Below are 15,341 nucleotides of genomic sequence, written 5' to 3' on the forward strand. Positions count from 1 at the left end.
GAGGGGAGGAGGAGCAGAGGAAAAGGGGAGGGGCTCAGTCTGGGAAGCCCTCCTGGAGGAGGCGAACTCTCAGTAGGGCTTTGAAGGGAGCAGCGGAGCTAGTTTGGGGGATGTGTGGAAGGAGGGCATTCCAGGCCAGAGGTAGGACGTGGGCCAGGGGTTGACAGCGGGACAGGCGAGAACGAGGCACGGTGAGGAGGTTAGCGGCAGAGGAGCGGAGGGTGCGGGCTGGGCTGGAGAAGGGTAGAAGGGAGGTGAGGGAGGAGGGGAAAGGGCTGCAGTACAGCGGAAGGGATGCAAAGATTATTCACGCAGGACCCTTTTATGGCCAGAATGACCACAATACACTGCCGATGCTATGCCGAAGTGCCACACCCCAGCAGGTGGCTGCTCTGTCAGCCGCTGTGGTCTTCACCCCCTTCATTGGCCTGCTATTTTTCTATTTTTATTTTTCTATTTTAGCAGGGCACATGTCTGCTAATTCTGTTGTGCTATCTCTTGTACAGCACTTAGTGCAGCGTTCTGCACCCAGTCACCCATGTCAGTGCTCGCCAAATACGACTGATTGATTGATACCTAGGTTCTAGTCCAGGGATTCAACCGTACGAAAAAGCGGTTCATTTGAATCGCCTTCCTTGGGTGTGATTTTTGTCCCTTGCAAATTGCCGATTTTTTCTCTTTGCTCAGCTGCCACTAGAGGTTGTTCTTTGCATCTGGAAGGCAGTGAGCCTCAGTGCTAACAAACCAGTTCTGCCGAAGAACTGAGTCACCCACCTGTGTCCACAAAGCTTTCCGTCGACTCTGCCAAAGGAGCAGGAGTTGATCCTCAGGCTCAGCGTCCCTCCGAATCGCCCGCAGCTTCTGTCGGTTCATTGCCCTCTTTCTTTCATTCACTTCCTAATGGTGTCAAAATTCCCAGATCGGCCTGGGCAGATGATGAGATTGGGAGTGGCAACTAGAGACCAGGAGCAAAATACTTTGATACATTCCCGAGCCTATGGTTATCCTCAACCTTTCCCGTACTAGCTGTGTTTCACCAAATTCTTTCAGTACAGATGGAGGGCTGAACAAGTTATGAATTTGCAACTTGGAATTCGATTTCGATTCCGAGAGGTACGGCTATAACATTATCTGAACGTAAATTATATGGCAGGGGCAGAGGTAGTGTGGTATGTTTACAGCCAAAGACTTGCCATGAAAGCACCCAAAGGGTGCTTATTATGTCAAGTAATTGGTACCCAAGCCGGTTTGGAGAATGTAATGATAGAAAAAATTGGGCTTGGCTCATGCCCAATTTTCCTTAGCTCTTCAAACTTTTTTCTTCTTCAGTTAACCAAACCAGCCACAGTTTGGTTAATCTGTATTAGGTTAAAGCCGTTTCATTGTACAGTCACATAGGTACTAATCCTGCTGGCTTTAAAAATAGGCCCTCTTTTGGAATAAGGCACCGAGGCCTGGTTCTGACTCTTACTTTAGATCGTTCTACCTTTTTATGTGGTTCTTACTGTGCATTTGGAACAGACTTGAATAATGTTACAGGTCTCCACTCCTTCCAAGGACATTTTGCCAGACATCATGTGTCCAGTGATTTTTACCATTTTAAAAAAACGTGCTTAACTGTCCGTCTAGTAAGTCTGTACCTAGTAGATGTGGAGGCCGAAACCTATGCCAAAAATGTTCTCTGACCTTGTTGGCCTGTGAAGCAGTCTTAGTGAATCAGATTTTAGATCCACCTCAGTGCCGGGCGGTGCACAGATGCCATTGCAGTAGGCGTGATTCAGAACAGCTGCAGCAGTCTTTTCTCAGGCTGTTGGAGCCTGTCTCCCATCTACCTCTTTAAGAGTCGAAGCTTTGGGAGACGTGGCCTCTGCTTTGGACTTTGCCTTTTGAAACTGGAACGTAGCTAAGGGGAAAAGGAGGTGTAGCTGATTGCAACACTGAGGAGGGGTTGATTGGTGGAAGCATGCAATTCCACGTGACGATTAAATAAGGCATCCTGGAAACACCCCGGTCTTGCCATTTGAGTGAGGGTCACGTGTTCATAGTTGGAGTTCATGTGAATTCTTGTTTTTCCTTAGCCCGAGTAGCCCCTACTGTTCTGCATTCTTAAAATAACCTGGTAAAAACAGTTGCTTTATCAGGCATCCTCCAGCTCTCTTGACTTTCACCACTCACCCTTCCTCATAGGGGGACAGAACTATCTGTTATCAGAAAAGAGAGCTCACCTGGAGCATATTTTTTTTTAATTCCCTTCTTTTTCAGGGCAATAGTATTGGAGGAGAAAAAGAAAAATGACACTTTTTTTTCTTGGTTTAAACTCAGATCGGAAGTAAAAAAGAATTGACCCCTGCAAATATGGTAACAGTGTTTTTACTCAGATTTTTTGGGTGAATTAAATGTTTGAGCAGTTTATTGCTAATCTGCAGATTAGAAGAGGAGTCAAAGGCAGTATTTATGCTTTGAAGTGACCGATAGATTTTAAAACTACTAATATTGTGTCTGTGTAGGTTTATTTCATTATAATGTTTCAGATTCTTCTATACTTTTAGTATTCTTAAATATCGGCTTGCTTTTTTACCTACTCTTTTAAATTTCAGTTACATATTTAAGTACATTGTAACAGACTACTTGGCCTAATTTATTAAGGTAAACTGAAATGCCATGAAACCAGATTGTAAAAGTAGATCGTCTTTTTAATTATTTAATTGCTTCATGTACCATTTAACGATGTGTTGTTGTTTCTCTTTTTTTGGAATGTACTGGTCCATCTCATTAGAGAAGCAATGTGGCTCAGTGGAAAGAGCACGGGCTCGGGAGTCAGAGGTCATGGGTTCTAATCCCGGCTCCGCCACATGTCTGCTGTGTGACCTTGGGCAAGTCACTTAACTTCTCTGAGCCTCAGTGACCTTATCTGGAAAATGGGGATGAAGACAGTGAGCCCCCTGTGGGACAACCTGATCACCTTGTATCCCCCCCAGCGCTTAGAACAGTGCTTCGAACATAGTAATTAGCACTTAAAAAATGCCATTATTATTATTTTGAAACTAAAACAAATGGAATACAATGCTGACCATGTTTTCAAATGATGGAATTAAATCATGGGCAGGACATTTAGCAGCCAACTCCAAATGTATTCTGAATGAAAACGTACTTCTGTGGATTAGGTTAATTGACACCAGAGATATTCTTGCCTGTAACTTCATCGGTCCTAATAATTTCACATTTGCAGCTTGTGCTGAAGCTGCTAACTTAAGTTTTTATGCTATAATATAAAAGTTTGCTGTGGTACGTATGTATATGTGTGTGTGTGTGTATATATCTATGCACAGAGAGAAGGTGTACATGCTCAGGAAAAATACTTTGATTATTAAGATTTGTATATTCAAACTCCTGCCAGACATTTGAGGACTATATTTTGAATGTTAAATAGTGCTATAAATTGGTGCTGAAGGAAAAAGTGACTGAGCAAATAAAGGCCGATCAGGCAGTGGTTTGTTGAATTGGAACCACTCTTATGAAAATCCTGTTTCCAAAAGCTTTCTTATATTCTTTCCAAGGAATATCCAGTTAGTCGAAGGTATTTAGTGAGTGCAGGGCAGTATACTAAGGGCTTGAAAGAGTACAAAATAATAAAGCGGATAGACAGGATTCCTACCCTGAAGGAGCTTACACTCTAATGGGGGTAGACAGTAAAATAAATTGCAGATAGTTGAAAGGTCAGAGGATAAAGCTATGCTTGAAAGTACTTTCATATTTATGTCTGTCTCCCCCTCTAGACTGTAAGGTCATTATGAACAGGGATGTCTGCTAATTCTGTTGTATTCTCCCAAGTGCTTAGTACATGATCTGAACATAGTAAGCGCCCAATAAATTCAACTGATTGACTGTGGGGCTGGGGTGTGGAGAAAATCAAAGTGCTTAAGGGGTACCAACCCAAGTGCATCGGGGACCCTAAAGGGAGGGCGAAGCAGTGGGGAACTGTGGGGTTAGTTTGGGAAGGCCTCATGGAGGTGTGATTTTAGTAGGACTTTGAAGATGTCAAAGAGTACTGGTCTGTCAGATATAAATGTGGAGGGGGTTCCAGGTTGGAGGGAGGGTATGCATATGGGGTCATCAGTGAGACAGACGTGATCAAAGAGCCAGAAGGTCATGGGTTCTAATCCCGGCTCCGCCACTTGTCCCTTCACTTCTCTGTGCCTCATTTACTTCATCTGTAAAATGGGAATTGGACTGTGACCCTCACATGGGACAGAGACTGTGTCCAACCTGATCTGCTTGTATCCACTCCAGCGCTTAGAACAGGGTCTGGCACATAGTAAGCGCGTAACAAATACCATAATTAGTAGTAGTAGTAGTAGTACAGTGAGCAGGTTGGCTTTGGAGGAGTAAAGTAGGTGACGTGGGTTGTAGTGGGAAATAAGATTAGCGGAAGGAGCCCGGACCTGGAAAGTCAGAGGGCTTGGGTTCTAATTCTAGCCCTACCGCTAGTCTGCTGTGTGACTTTAGCAAGTCACTTCACTTCTCTGCGTGTCACCTCATCTGTAAAATGAGGTAACATCTCCATGTGAGCCCTAAACAATGTCCAACCTGATTATCTTGTAAATACCCCAGTGGTATGTACAGAGCAGCGCTGAACAAATACCACCGGAAAAAAAAAGTTAGGTAGGAGGGGGAGACCTGATGAGTGCCTTAAAGCTTAGAAAAGGAGTTTCTGTTTGAGGTGGAGGTTGTTGGACAACCATTGGAGAGGTTGTTTTTTGAAGAGTAGGAATATGTAGACTGAACATCTTTTAGAACAATGATCCAGGCATGAGTTTAATCAAAAATATTTTCAGGGTTTTTAACATTAGGAATTAATTCTAAAGAAATGCATGTTAAGATTGTTTGAGACCAATAGGAGCCTCTGAGTAGTCCCCCAAATCAAAAGCCGATCTCAAATTAGAAAGGTAGATTATTTTTCCCCCCACTGCATTCCACCTACAGCAAATGGGATGTTAGTAACCACTTACCTTATTACAAGTGTTTTGTCATGGGCTTAGTTATAGCAACAGTTTCAGTGGGCCCGAGTACTTGTAGAGCGTCTAGGAAACCGGTGTTCCAGTTTTAATATTAGTGCTGAAATTGAAATGCTCGCTGGATATAAATGGTTAGGCTATTAATCTGGTAATAGTCTTGTATCTAGAACCGGCTATGGTGCTTCCTTGGAAGCACAAGCTAAACTTGTTTTGTGGCACAGAATAAAATCCCATTGGGTTAACCCAATGCTACTGGATTAAAAATGCTGGGCCCCGCACTCAGCCCTGCTTTAGGTAGTTCTTTGGCCTGTCCCAAATAACTTGGCACATAGTAAGTGCTTAACAAATGCCATCATTATTATTATTATACAACACAGATATACACCTCGCTGCTTTTCTGTTGCAACCCAGCCTGCACACTTCATGCCTGTAATGCCAGCCTACTCAACTGTACCTCGATCTCGTCTATCTCGCCGCCAGCCTCTCGCCTACATCCTGCTTCTGGCCAGGAACACCCTCCCTCTTATTTATTTATTTAATTTGTACATATCTATTCTATTTATTTTATTTTGTTAGTATGTTTGGTTTTGTTCTCTGTCTCCCCCTTTTAGACTGTGAGCCCACTGTTGGGTAGGGACTGTCTCTATATGTTGCCAATTTGTACTTCCCAAGCACTTAGTACAGTGCTCTGCACATAGTAAGCGCTCAATAAATACGATTGATGATGATGATGATATCCGGCAGACAGTTAATTCCGCTCCCCACCTTCAGAGGTTTATTGAATGCGCATCTTCTCCAAATGGCCTTCCCCGACTAAGCCCTCATTTCCTCTTTTCTCACTTCCTTCTGCATCACGCTGATTTGTTCCCTTCATCCACCCCTTCCTCAGTCCCACAGTGCACATGTATTTCTGTAATTTATTCCTTTATATTGATGTCTATATCCCCCTCTAGACTGTGAATTTGTTGTGGGCAGGGAATGTGTCCACCAACTCTGTTATACTGTACTCTCCCAAGCTCTTCGTACAGTAAACGCTTAATAAATATGACAGGTTGAAGAGTTAGTGTTGAAGAATGATTTGGGGAATGTAAATGACAGTATTTTAATGAATTGTTTTTGAGAAGCCCTGCTAACAGTCACTGTTCGTTGGCTAGAAAAATCTCCGTGAGCTGTGGAGCGGCATCATTCAGGGTAAGTTGCTCAGTGCTGCGCTGGTATTTTGTGTGGAAGATCGATCAGTCAGTAATATTCATTGAGCATTTTCTGTGTGCAGACCCCTGGTTTAAGCGCTTGGGAAAGGTCAGTCCAATAGAGTTGGTAGAAGTGATTCCTGCCCACAAGGAGCTTACAGTCTACAGAGATGATGATCATGACAGAGCCTCCTGTCAGGAAAGACTGTTGAATCAGCACAGGGGAATTGCTTTACGGGTTAATGGTTTGTTACCGTCTTACCTTCTCTCTTACCTTCTCTCGCCTTTGTCAGTCATGTTCCCATTGGGTCAGGAACTGCAGTGAGCAAAGCCGGTGGCCGGGTGCAGCACGCTATGAAGTGGACGTGTGATGTGTGGAAAGAGAACCTAGAGAGGGCACAAGTTAGTAATCTAAAAAAGATTACTGATTTCATTCCTTTTTTCTCCCAGGGCAGCTCCTGGGTATAATTGTAGTAAATGACATTTGGTGCTTATTTCCCAGTGTGGTGTTGACTGTATTTCCCTCTCTATCCTGCAATTTTATCACTTCTAAGAAATCGTCTTGTTGCGGCTTATCAGAATACACCACTACAATACAATGTTGTTGCATTATACTCTCCCAAGCGCTTAGTACAGTGTTCTGCACACAGTAAGCGCTCAAATATGAGTGAAGGAATGAAAGCTAAAATCACATCCCCTCCAAGAAGCCTTCCATAATTAAGTGCTCATATCCCCATCTACCCTTCACTCTACATCAACTATGCAATGGGCTATGTATCCCTTAAGCACTTTGGTGTCCACCCCAGCCCCTCAGCTCTTATGTATATATCCTTATTCTCAACTAATTTCCCTATCTGTAATTTACTTTAATATCTGTCTTCCCTTATAAGCTCCTTTTAGGGAGGGATCCTTTCTACCAACTCTATTTATTGTACTTTCCCAAGTGCTTAGTGTAGTGCTGTACTCACAGTAAGTGCCCAATAAATACGATTGATACTTTTTTACTTTGTTCACTTCTCCCGGGTTTAGAATGTCATTCACATTCCAGATGTAGGGTCAGAATATGCATTTAAATCTCAGATGACTGAGCTGCAAAATTCTATACTTCGGGAAGATCCCTGATCCACCATTGCTTTGGGCCCTGGGGGTGGAGAAATACCCAGTACTGTACCACTATCACCCTCCCTAAAGGAAGATTAACTGTGGCTTTCTGCAGTTTGTTTCTAAATTTGAACTTAATTCAGGAGCAACTGCTACGCCACAGGTGAAGGCCCAGCAAATAAAAATGTGAATTTAGAAGCAAACCGCCAGGAAGCTGAGGTCCTCACGGTCCTCCCTAAGTTCCGCACTCCCCAAGCACCATCTTCCCGAAACATCTCCTTTCACCCCAAAACCTTCTAAGGGTTCCCCATCTCCCCATGTGTCCAGCAAAAGGCTCTCACCATTGGCCCCAAGGCTCTTCCCCAGTTCTCCCCATCCTCCTGATCAGCTCTTCTTACTCTCCCTTTCCCGCCCCCATTGCTCCACCTGAGCTCTACCCTTCTTTTGCCTTGCCCACCTCAAATCCACTAGATCTCAGCCTTCCCCATCGTATTTCCCATACCCCAATCCCTGTCAACCCCTCTGCAACCCTCTATGCACTTATTTATTTACTTACCTATTTATTTATACCCTTCCTCAGCCCTGGTGTATAGATGCTTATCCAATTGAACATTTAACTTTATTCCGATTCCACTGCTTCTGAATATTTCTACGTCTGTAGCTCACAGTACTGGAAGTAATCAAGAATTGGCCTGAACTCAGCTTGCAGAATGGGGGCTTGGGGACTGTGGGTTTGGCAGCAGCAGTGGAGATGTGGCAGGGGGTCAGTCATTCGTATGGGTAGCCACTTCACCCATGTGGGTCCAAGCTTTGGGGGCGGGGGGTGTCCGCATCTACCCCCAGCTCCTGCTATAATTCTTGTGGCTGGCCGCTGCAGTCTCACTTCTCCCATTTTCCTCCTTGTGATTGGGGATCGTGTCTGCTAACTTTATACTGTACTCTCCCAAGGGCGGTGTGTGGCGTTGGTAATGAGGACCCCTGCCATTCTGGTTAGAATCATTATTTTTTACTTTCAGCTCCGCTGCTCTGTGTTAGAGAGTAAGCCCTTTTTTGGCAGGGAATGTGTCTGGTGCTTCTGTTGCACTTCCCAAGCACATAGTATTGCACCCAGTGGGTGCTCAATAAATACCTTCGTTTCTCCCACTACCATGACTACAGGCAATGACCTGTCACAAGGGCTAAATGGATAATTGCGAGGAAAAAAACACATTGAGGTGTGCAAATTAAATATACCTGGGCCAGTGTACCTTGAAGTTCTAGATTGATTGTCTTCTAAGCAGTGCACAGTTTTACGAGAGTTAAAAAAAAGTTAAGTTGAGCAGCCAACCACTTATATGGTCTAAAACTTCATTCACACTTTATATTCTGTTGTATTGTACTGTCCCAAGCGCTTAGAACAGTGCTGTGCATTGATTGCACATCAATACCATTGATTGATTCTTCTCCACTGAATTCAGTTCCCTCACTCCCCTGCCCCTCCATCAATCGTATACTAGCAACTCCTGATCCTGGATCACTTCCTCTGCTCCTGGACTATGGCTCCAAGTGCTGTTGGAGGAAATATGTGTACTATGCTGAATTGGTTATTTCACTCAATCAGTCCAATTTATTAAGTGCTTATTGTGGGCAGGGCACTGTACCAAGCGCATGGGGAAGTACAACACAACAGTATATCAGACACATTCCCTGCCCACAACGAGCTTCCAATTGAGAGGAGGGAGACAGGCAGTAATATACATAAATTCATTAAGGATATGTACAGAAGTACTATGGGGCTGGGGGCAATAAAGGGAGCAAATCAAGGTGAGGCAGAAGAAAGTGTGACAAGATAATTCATCCTTGCTCATTTTAACTCTGCCTTTCTTCCGCAAACCAACATTACTTCTCTTGCCTCATTGACCACCTATCAATCTATCAATGGTATTTATTGAGCATTTACTATGCGCAGAGCATTGTACTAAGCACTTGAGAATACAAGAGTTTTACATGATCCCTGCCCACAAGGAGCTTATAGTCTAATAAGGGAGTCACATTAAAATCAATTATGGGTATGTGTGTACCTGCTTTAGGGCTGAGGGTGGTATTTGTGGTATTTGTTAAGTGCTTACTGTGCACCACGCACTGTACTAAGTCCTGGGGTGGATACAAGCAAATTAGATTGGGCACAATCTCTGTCCCATATGGGGCTCCCAGGCTCAATCCCCACTTTACAGATGAGGTAACCGAGGCACAGAGAAGTGAAGTGATTTGCCCATAGTCACACAGCAGACAAGTGATGGAGCTCAGAGTAGAACTCATGACCTTCTAACTCCCAGGCCCATGGTTTATCCACAAAACCATGCGTAAATATATAGGTGATGCAGAAGGAAGGGAGAATAAGGTGGGGAGATGAGAAGTTTAGTCAAGGAAGCTTCCTGGAGAAGATATGATTTTAGAAGGGCTTTGAATAACAACAATAATAATAATAATTGTGGCATTTGTTAAACACTTACTGTGTGCCAGGCACTGTACTAATCGCTCGGGTGGATCCAAGCAAATTGAGTTGGACGCAGTCCCTGTCCCACATGGAGCTCACAGTCTCAATCCCCATTTTACACATGAAATAATTGAGGCCCGAAGAAGTGAAGTGACTTGCCGAAGGTCACATAACAGTCAAGTGGGGAGCTGGGATTAGAACCCATGCCCTTCTGACCCGAGGCCGGTGGTCTAACCACTACACTACTACTGTCCACTACACCACTACTGTCCACTACACCACTTGGTCACTAGGCCATACTGCTGCTTCTGTCTTTGAAGAAAGAGTGGTGGTCCGTTGGGCATGAAGGGCAGTGGAGGGAGAGTTCCAGGCAGGAGGGAAGACATGAGCAAAGGCTTGATGGCTAGAGAGGTGAGGTTAAAACACAGTATAAGTAGGTTGGTGTTAGAGTAACAAAGTATACTGGTGGGCCTGTGGTGGGAGAGAGCTGATTGAATGCCTTAAAGCCAATGGCGAGGCATTTCTGTTTGATACAGAGATGGATGGGCAACGATTGGAAAGTTTAGAGGAGTAGGGAGACACTTTTTTTTTTTTTTTTAGGAAAATGATCCAGGCAGTTGAGGGAGAGGGGAGAGACTTGGAGGTTGGTGAGGAGACTGATAAAGTAGTCTATCTGGAATATGACACATACCTGGACTGGCATCGTAGCTTTTTGGATGAAGGTGAAGGAGCAGATTCTAGAGGTGATGTGAAGATAGAACTGGTAGAATTTGGTGACGGACTGAATGTGTGGGTTGAAGGAGAGGGATGAATCGAGGATATTGCCAAGGCTGCAAGCTTGTGGGACAGGACGGCGTAGTTGTCAGCAGTGATGGGAAAGCTGAAGAGAGGAGAAGGTTTGGGCGGGAAGATGATGAGTTCAGTTTTGGACGTGTTAAGTCTGAAGTGTTGGTAAGGCGTCCACGAAGAGTTGTCTTGGAGGCAGGTGGAAATGTGATAAAGAAGAGCAGTGGCCTGAAACCACTTATCCGAGGAGACATCAGACGAGTCTGAGTTGTTTCTCTGAACCAATGAAGGGCTGTGGCCCCATGCTTTAGAAGACTAAAGTCATACAACAGTCTAAACCCTAAAAGCAGCCAAGGAACTCTGTTAGGGAGACAGACCTGGGAGAGATGTGTCCATGGCGTCGCTATGGGTCGGACACGACTCGACAGCATAAGACGACACCCTCAGAACATGTTCTTTGGGAGAGTGACGGAGTGAGGCACTTAAGTTGGCATCAAGGTGTCGGCTTAGTTGAAAGTTGATGGAATAATTGACAGGTCTAACCTTTTTGGCCGAGAGACCTGATCCTGCCACCGACACCCCACCAGTTTACTGGGCAGTTCTACCAATGCCACTTACAGACATTACTGAGTACCAAGTGGCAAGACAAGATCACAAACCGTGACGCCCTGGAATGCAGTCAGTCCGGCAGGAGGGCTTGTCACATCAATGCCCTCTTCGGAGGTGTGTGCGAGGAAAACGAATGTCAGGAGAATACCCAACCAGTTGCTCTGTGGGGAGCCTAGAAGACTAGAAAGAAGCAATACCTCAAATGATGACATAGCAGGGAACAATTGAGAAATAGCTTCAGAAAGCAGGTCAGCTTGGCATTCAGCAATTAGAAATAGGGTGACTGATTTGAAGCAGAGACTTTGGCAAGAATGTGACACCAAGAGGGAGAGATTAATATGGCCTTAAACACCGTGAGGAACAATGTAACAGTGCATCAAAAGGCAATCTTGGCACGTTCACAATGTAAAAGAGGTTGTCATTCAGGCGTTAGTCTGGTCAGGTCAGCCCTTCTCTTGCCTATGTACCAAAAAATTCACTCTTAGCATCACAAGTTAACTGAAAGGACACCGATATGCATGTATGTATAGTTATCTTTGTATAAATGTATGTGCATGTATGTAATGCATATTTATCTTTGTGGGTATAGATGTACCTATACAGTATACTATATGATACACGTTATTTGTTTATTTGGTATATTGCTTATATTGTATAATATCATATGATACTGTATGATATATTGTGTGCACAAACACATACATAAAATGTAAAAAGAATCCGAAGTATGTTTTCCAGAACTTTATACAAAAAAGGGAAGGCGAGCTCACTTCTGATTTAAGCCTTACCAGTGATCTGAATCAAGTACAAAAATTAATTTCTAACGAATGGCTAGCTTTCTTCTAAATCCAGGAATGAAAATAGAAGTAACACAGGTTAAATAGGACAGTAACATTGATTTTTCCAATAAATTCTCCTTTGGAGGGTTTCCAGGTGAGTCTTCTCCACCTCTGACCTTGCCAGAATTACACTAAGAATTATAGCAGTTCTCCAAGAACTTTTAAGGAAATCATTACAAAGAGCAACTTTAATTCTCTTCGGGTCCACCCTCTCCAACTGATGTTATAAACATGAATCATCTGAATCCTTCCCCAAACTGGGTAGTACTTACTGCATTTAATCCACCACATCAGTCAACCTCACTGGTTCTGAATGCAGTTCCCATGTTTGTTTGTGTTTGGAAGAGTCCTTGACTTTTCATGTCACCCTGTTTATTCTGGCCTATTATTTCCAGATCGTGTGCATATTCTGGATGTGCTCTAAGGATTTGCTTGCTGCTGGTAGTGAGAATTCTGACTGCAATTCAGTGCATCACCTATCAGTTTCTTCTGCACAATCAGCCGTTCATGCTGGTTTATAACAGTATTCAGTTTGATGGGTATGGCACGGAAAGCACGATAGAATTAAAAGTAGAGGATTCCACTTAAAGATAAATTTTACCATTTTTTTAAAGTGGCCCATTTATCACATTGTTGATTTATTTTTGATTCATGGCACACTCTGCATCTGTGAAGATTTTGTAAAGGGTCCCTGTTCGACTGTGACCAAACTGTAGCATTTTAATTTTCAGTGACGTATCTGGCTTTAATTGTATGCCAGCTAACAGAAATTGGTACCTATGGTAGATTTATAAAGGAGGCCAAAATAAGCAGAATTGCTACCTACGTACTATGTTGTTGACTCTTAACTCCCTTTACTGCAATTGGTCCCTGTTTCTGATCAGATTCAGATATTCCTGCCAAAAAAAATGAATGGTTCTGGAGGGTTGCATTGTTCTCCACTACCAGCATCAACTGCTAAACTCTTTGCATCTTTAAACACTCCTGACACTACGCAGTGGACTTAAAACAGCTTTGTGTATCTTTTCAGTTATTGTTGTTAATAAACGAAATGTGCTCAAGGGCCAATATTTTAGTACGAACAAAGAGCCTATTTGATTTTTTGGTATTAGTTATTTCAAACATAAATTCCGTACTGAATCGTAAAAAGAAACAGCTGAATTTATAAAGCATCTTTTGGAGAACAGGGGCAGTCTGTGGCACATTGCTGCCCAGGGAGTGGTCAGTTGTACTCAGACTTGTGTAGCAGCAAATTTGTGGGCAGGAAATGTATCTGTTTTATTGTTATACTCTACCAAGCTCTTAGTACAGTGCTCTGCACACAGCAAGTGCTCAGTAAATACAATTGACTGACTGAACGGGGCCAGAGCTGGGTGTCCCATCGGTCCCTTAGACTCAGTAAGTATGAAACCGAAGTCCTTATCTTCCCTTCCATATTCTCTCCATCAGTTAACTTCCCCCTCACAGCTGACAGCAATACCATCCTCCCTATCTCTGAAGTCTGTAACTGTGGCCGTATTTTTGACCCTTCCTTGACATCAAACACACACACACAAACACACACATATTTTAGACTGTGAGCCCACTGTTGGGTAGGGACTGTCTCTATATGTTGCCAATTTGTACTTCCCAAGCGCTTAGTACAGTGCTCTGCACACAGTAAGCGCTCAATAAATACGATTGATGATGATGATATTCAGTGGATCATAGAGTCCTGTTGGGTTTTCCTCCACAGCATTCCTCCTGGTCCAGGCACTTGTCTTGTCCCAGCCTCCTTACCGGTCACTCTGCCAAGTCTCTCCCCTCCCGAGTCCATACTTTACTGTGCTGCCTGGATCATTTTCGTAGTAAGTCATTCTGCACACAGGCCCCCTAGCTCTATGGGATTTCAAAGTCCTGCTCAGATCATTAATATTAATATTTCTTTTCCCTGGGTCTAATCTCCCCAACTTCTATGCCAACAACACACTCATGCACTCACACCCAGTGTAACACTCCTGAACATATCACCTTACACACCCTCTTCTTTAAGCACTTACTCATCTACCTTTCCATTTTACGTTTTTCCCCTTGTATCTGTAAATTATTTTTGTGTCCATCTCTTCCATTTGATTGTAAACTTCGGGGCTGGGATAGTGTCTTCTAATTCGGTCATACTCTCCCAAGTGCTCAGTGCAGCACTCCTCTCTACATCTCAAGGTTTGTTTCTAAATTTAAAGCTAATTTTTAGTTACTTTCTGCCACAGCCCCTCCATTCCTCCCAGCTTACCTCCAGTTGGAGGTGACAGTGCAGCTTGCTATTCACCAGGCAGAGGTTTGTCAGGGATCCTGCCTTGAGCATGGGGGTCTCCTAAGTCCTTGGGAAGTTCAATTTTAAAGATGTGAGGTTCTATTTCACTACCTTTGGTGAGCAAATGAGCTACAGAGAGAATCTGTGGTTTGCCCTCTGCAAAGCGAGTGGGTAGAGGAACTGAGGATAAAGAAACAGAGTGCTCTGGCCTCTTGGGATATTGCTGTACCATGTAGGTGGTTGAGAGTTTGGTCAGAAATGGTTTCTGATTTGGGTTGCCTTCACCACCCAACAGACCTTCATATTTATGAGTTGCTCTACTTGTTTCCTACAGACGGACCTACGTTGGCAGCATGCCTGGCCGTATAATCAATGGCTTGAAGACTGTTGGGGTTAACAATCCAGTGTTCCTGTTAGATGAAGTGGACAAACTGGGCAAGAGCCTACAGGGAGATCCTGCCGCTGCCCTTCTGGAGGTAAGAACTGAGATTATCCTGCCCTAAAATTCACAGGGATAGCCAGGTCTCAGGCAAACGGCGGGAAGGATCCATTTTAAAATAGTGGCTGGAGGAGAGAGAGTGTGGGCGAAAGGGAGATTTCAGCCATTGAGTGAAAAAGGAAAAAATGACAAAAAGAAACCATCCTGGTGTTCTTTCAGTAGGTCTGGAATTGCTAGTGTCTTGTGACCTTGTTGACATTTAGAACTTTCACAGTCTGAAGCACTGTGAAACATGAAACTACTGGATAGCTAAATGAGCACGACCTTTACTTTCACATGAAGTAATCCTGTGCTCTTTATTACTTCATGACGCACTGGTTCACACATATATTTTTGGTGCGTTTTTTATTATTTTAGCTGGAACTCTACTCCTCTTCATTTTTGTATGTAAAATAAGGTGTCACTTTGGATTCACTGATGTGACTCAGAATGCATCTCCATTGAAATCCTTGATCCACAAGCCTAGTAAACACTGAACTCACAGAAGTTCTTCCAAAGGGAGAAGAGGAAAGACATTCCAGAGCCAAAAGCTCAGG

The 15,341-nt window shown here is 43.7% G+C and overlaps 1 protein-coding gene across 1 annotated transcript in view; it reads left to right on the forward strand.

Annotated features, from left to right (window-relative positions):
* LONP2 (lon peptidase 2, peroxisomal) overlaps positions 1–15,341 on the forward strand; it is a 133,808-nt gene that overhangs the window by 50,702 nt on the left and 67,765 nt on the right. The window contains exon 8 of the mRNA XM_038754902.1: positions 14,641–14,782. Coding sequence (XP_038610830.1) covers positions 14,641–14,782 — 142 coding nt within the window. The remainder of the gene's footprint in view (positions 1–14,640; positions 14,783–15,341) is intronic.

The sequence above is a fragment of the Tachyglossus aculeatus genome, chromosome 11 (genome assembly GCF_015852505.1).
Source record: "Tachyglossus aculeatus isolate mTacAcu1 chromosome 11, mTacAcu1.pri, whole genome shotgun sequence".
Classification (NCBI taxonomy): domain Eukaryota; kingdom Metazoa; phylum Chordata; class Mammalia; order Monotremata; family Tachyglossidae; genus Tachyglossus; species Tachyglossus aculeatus.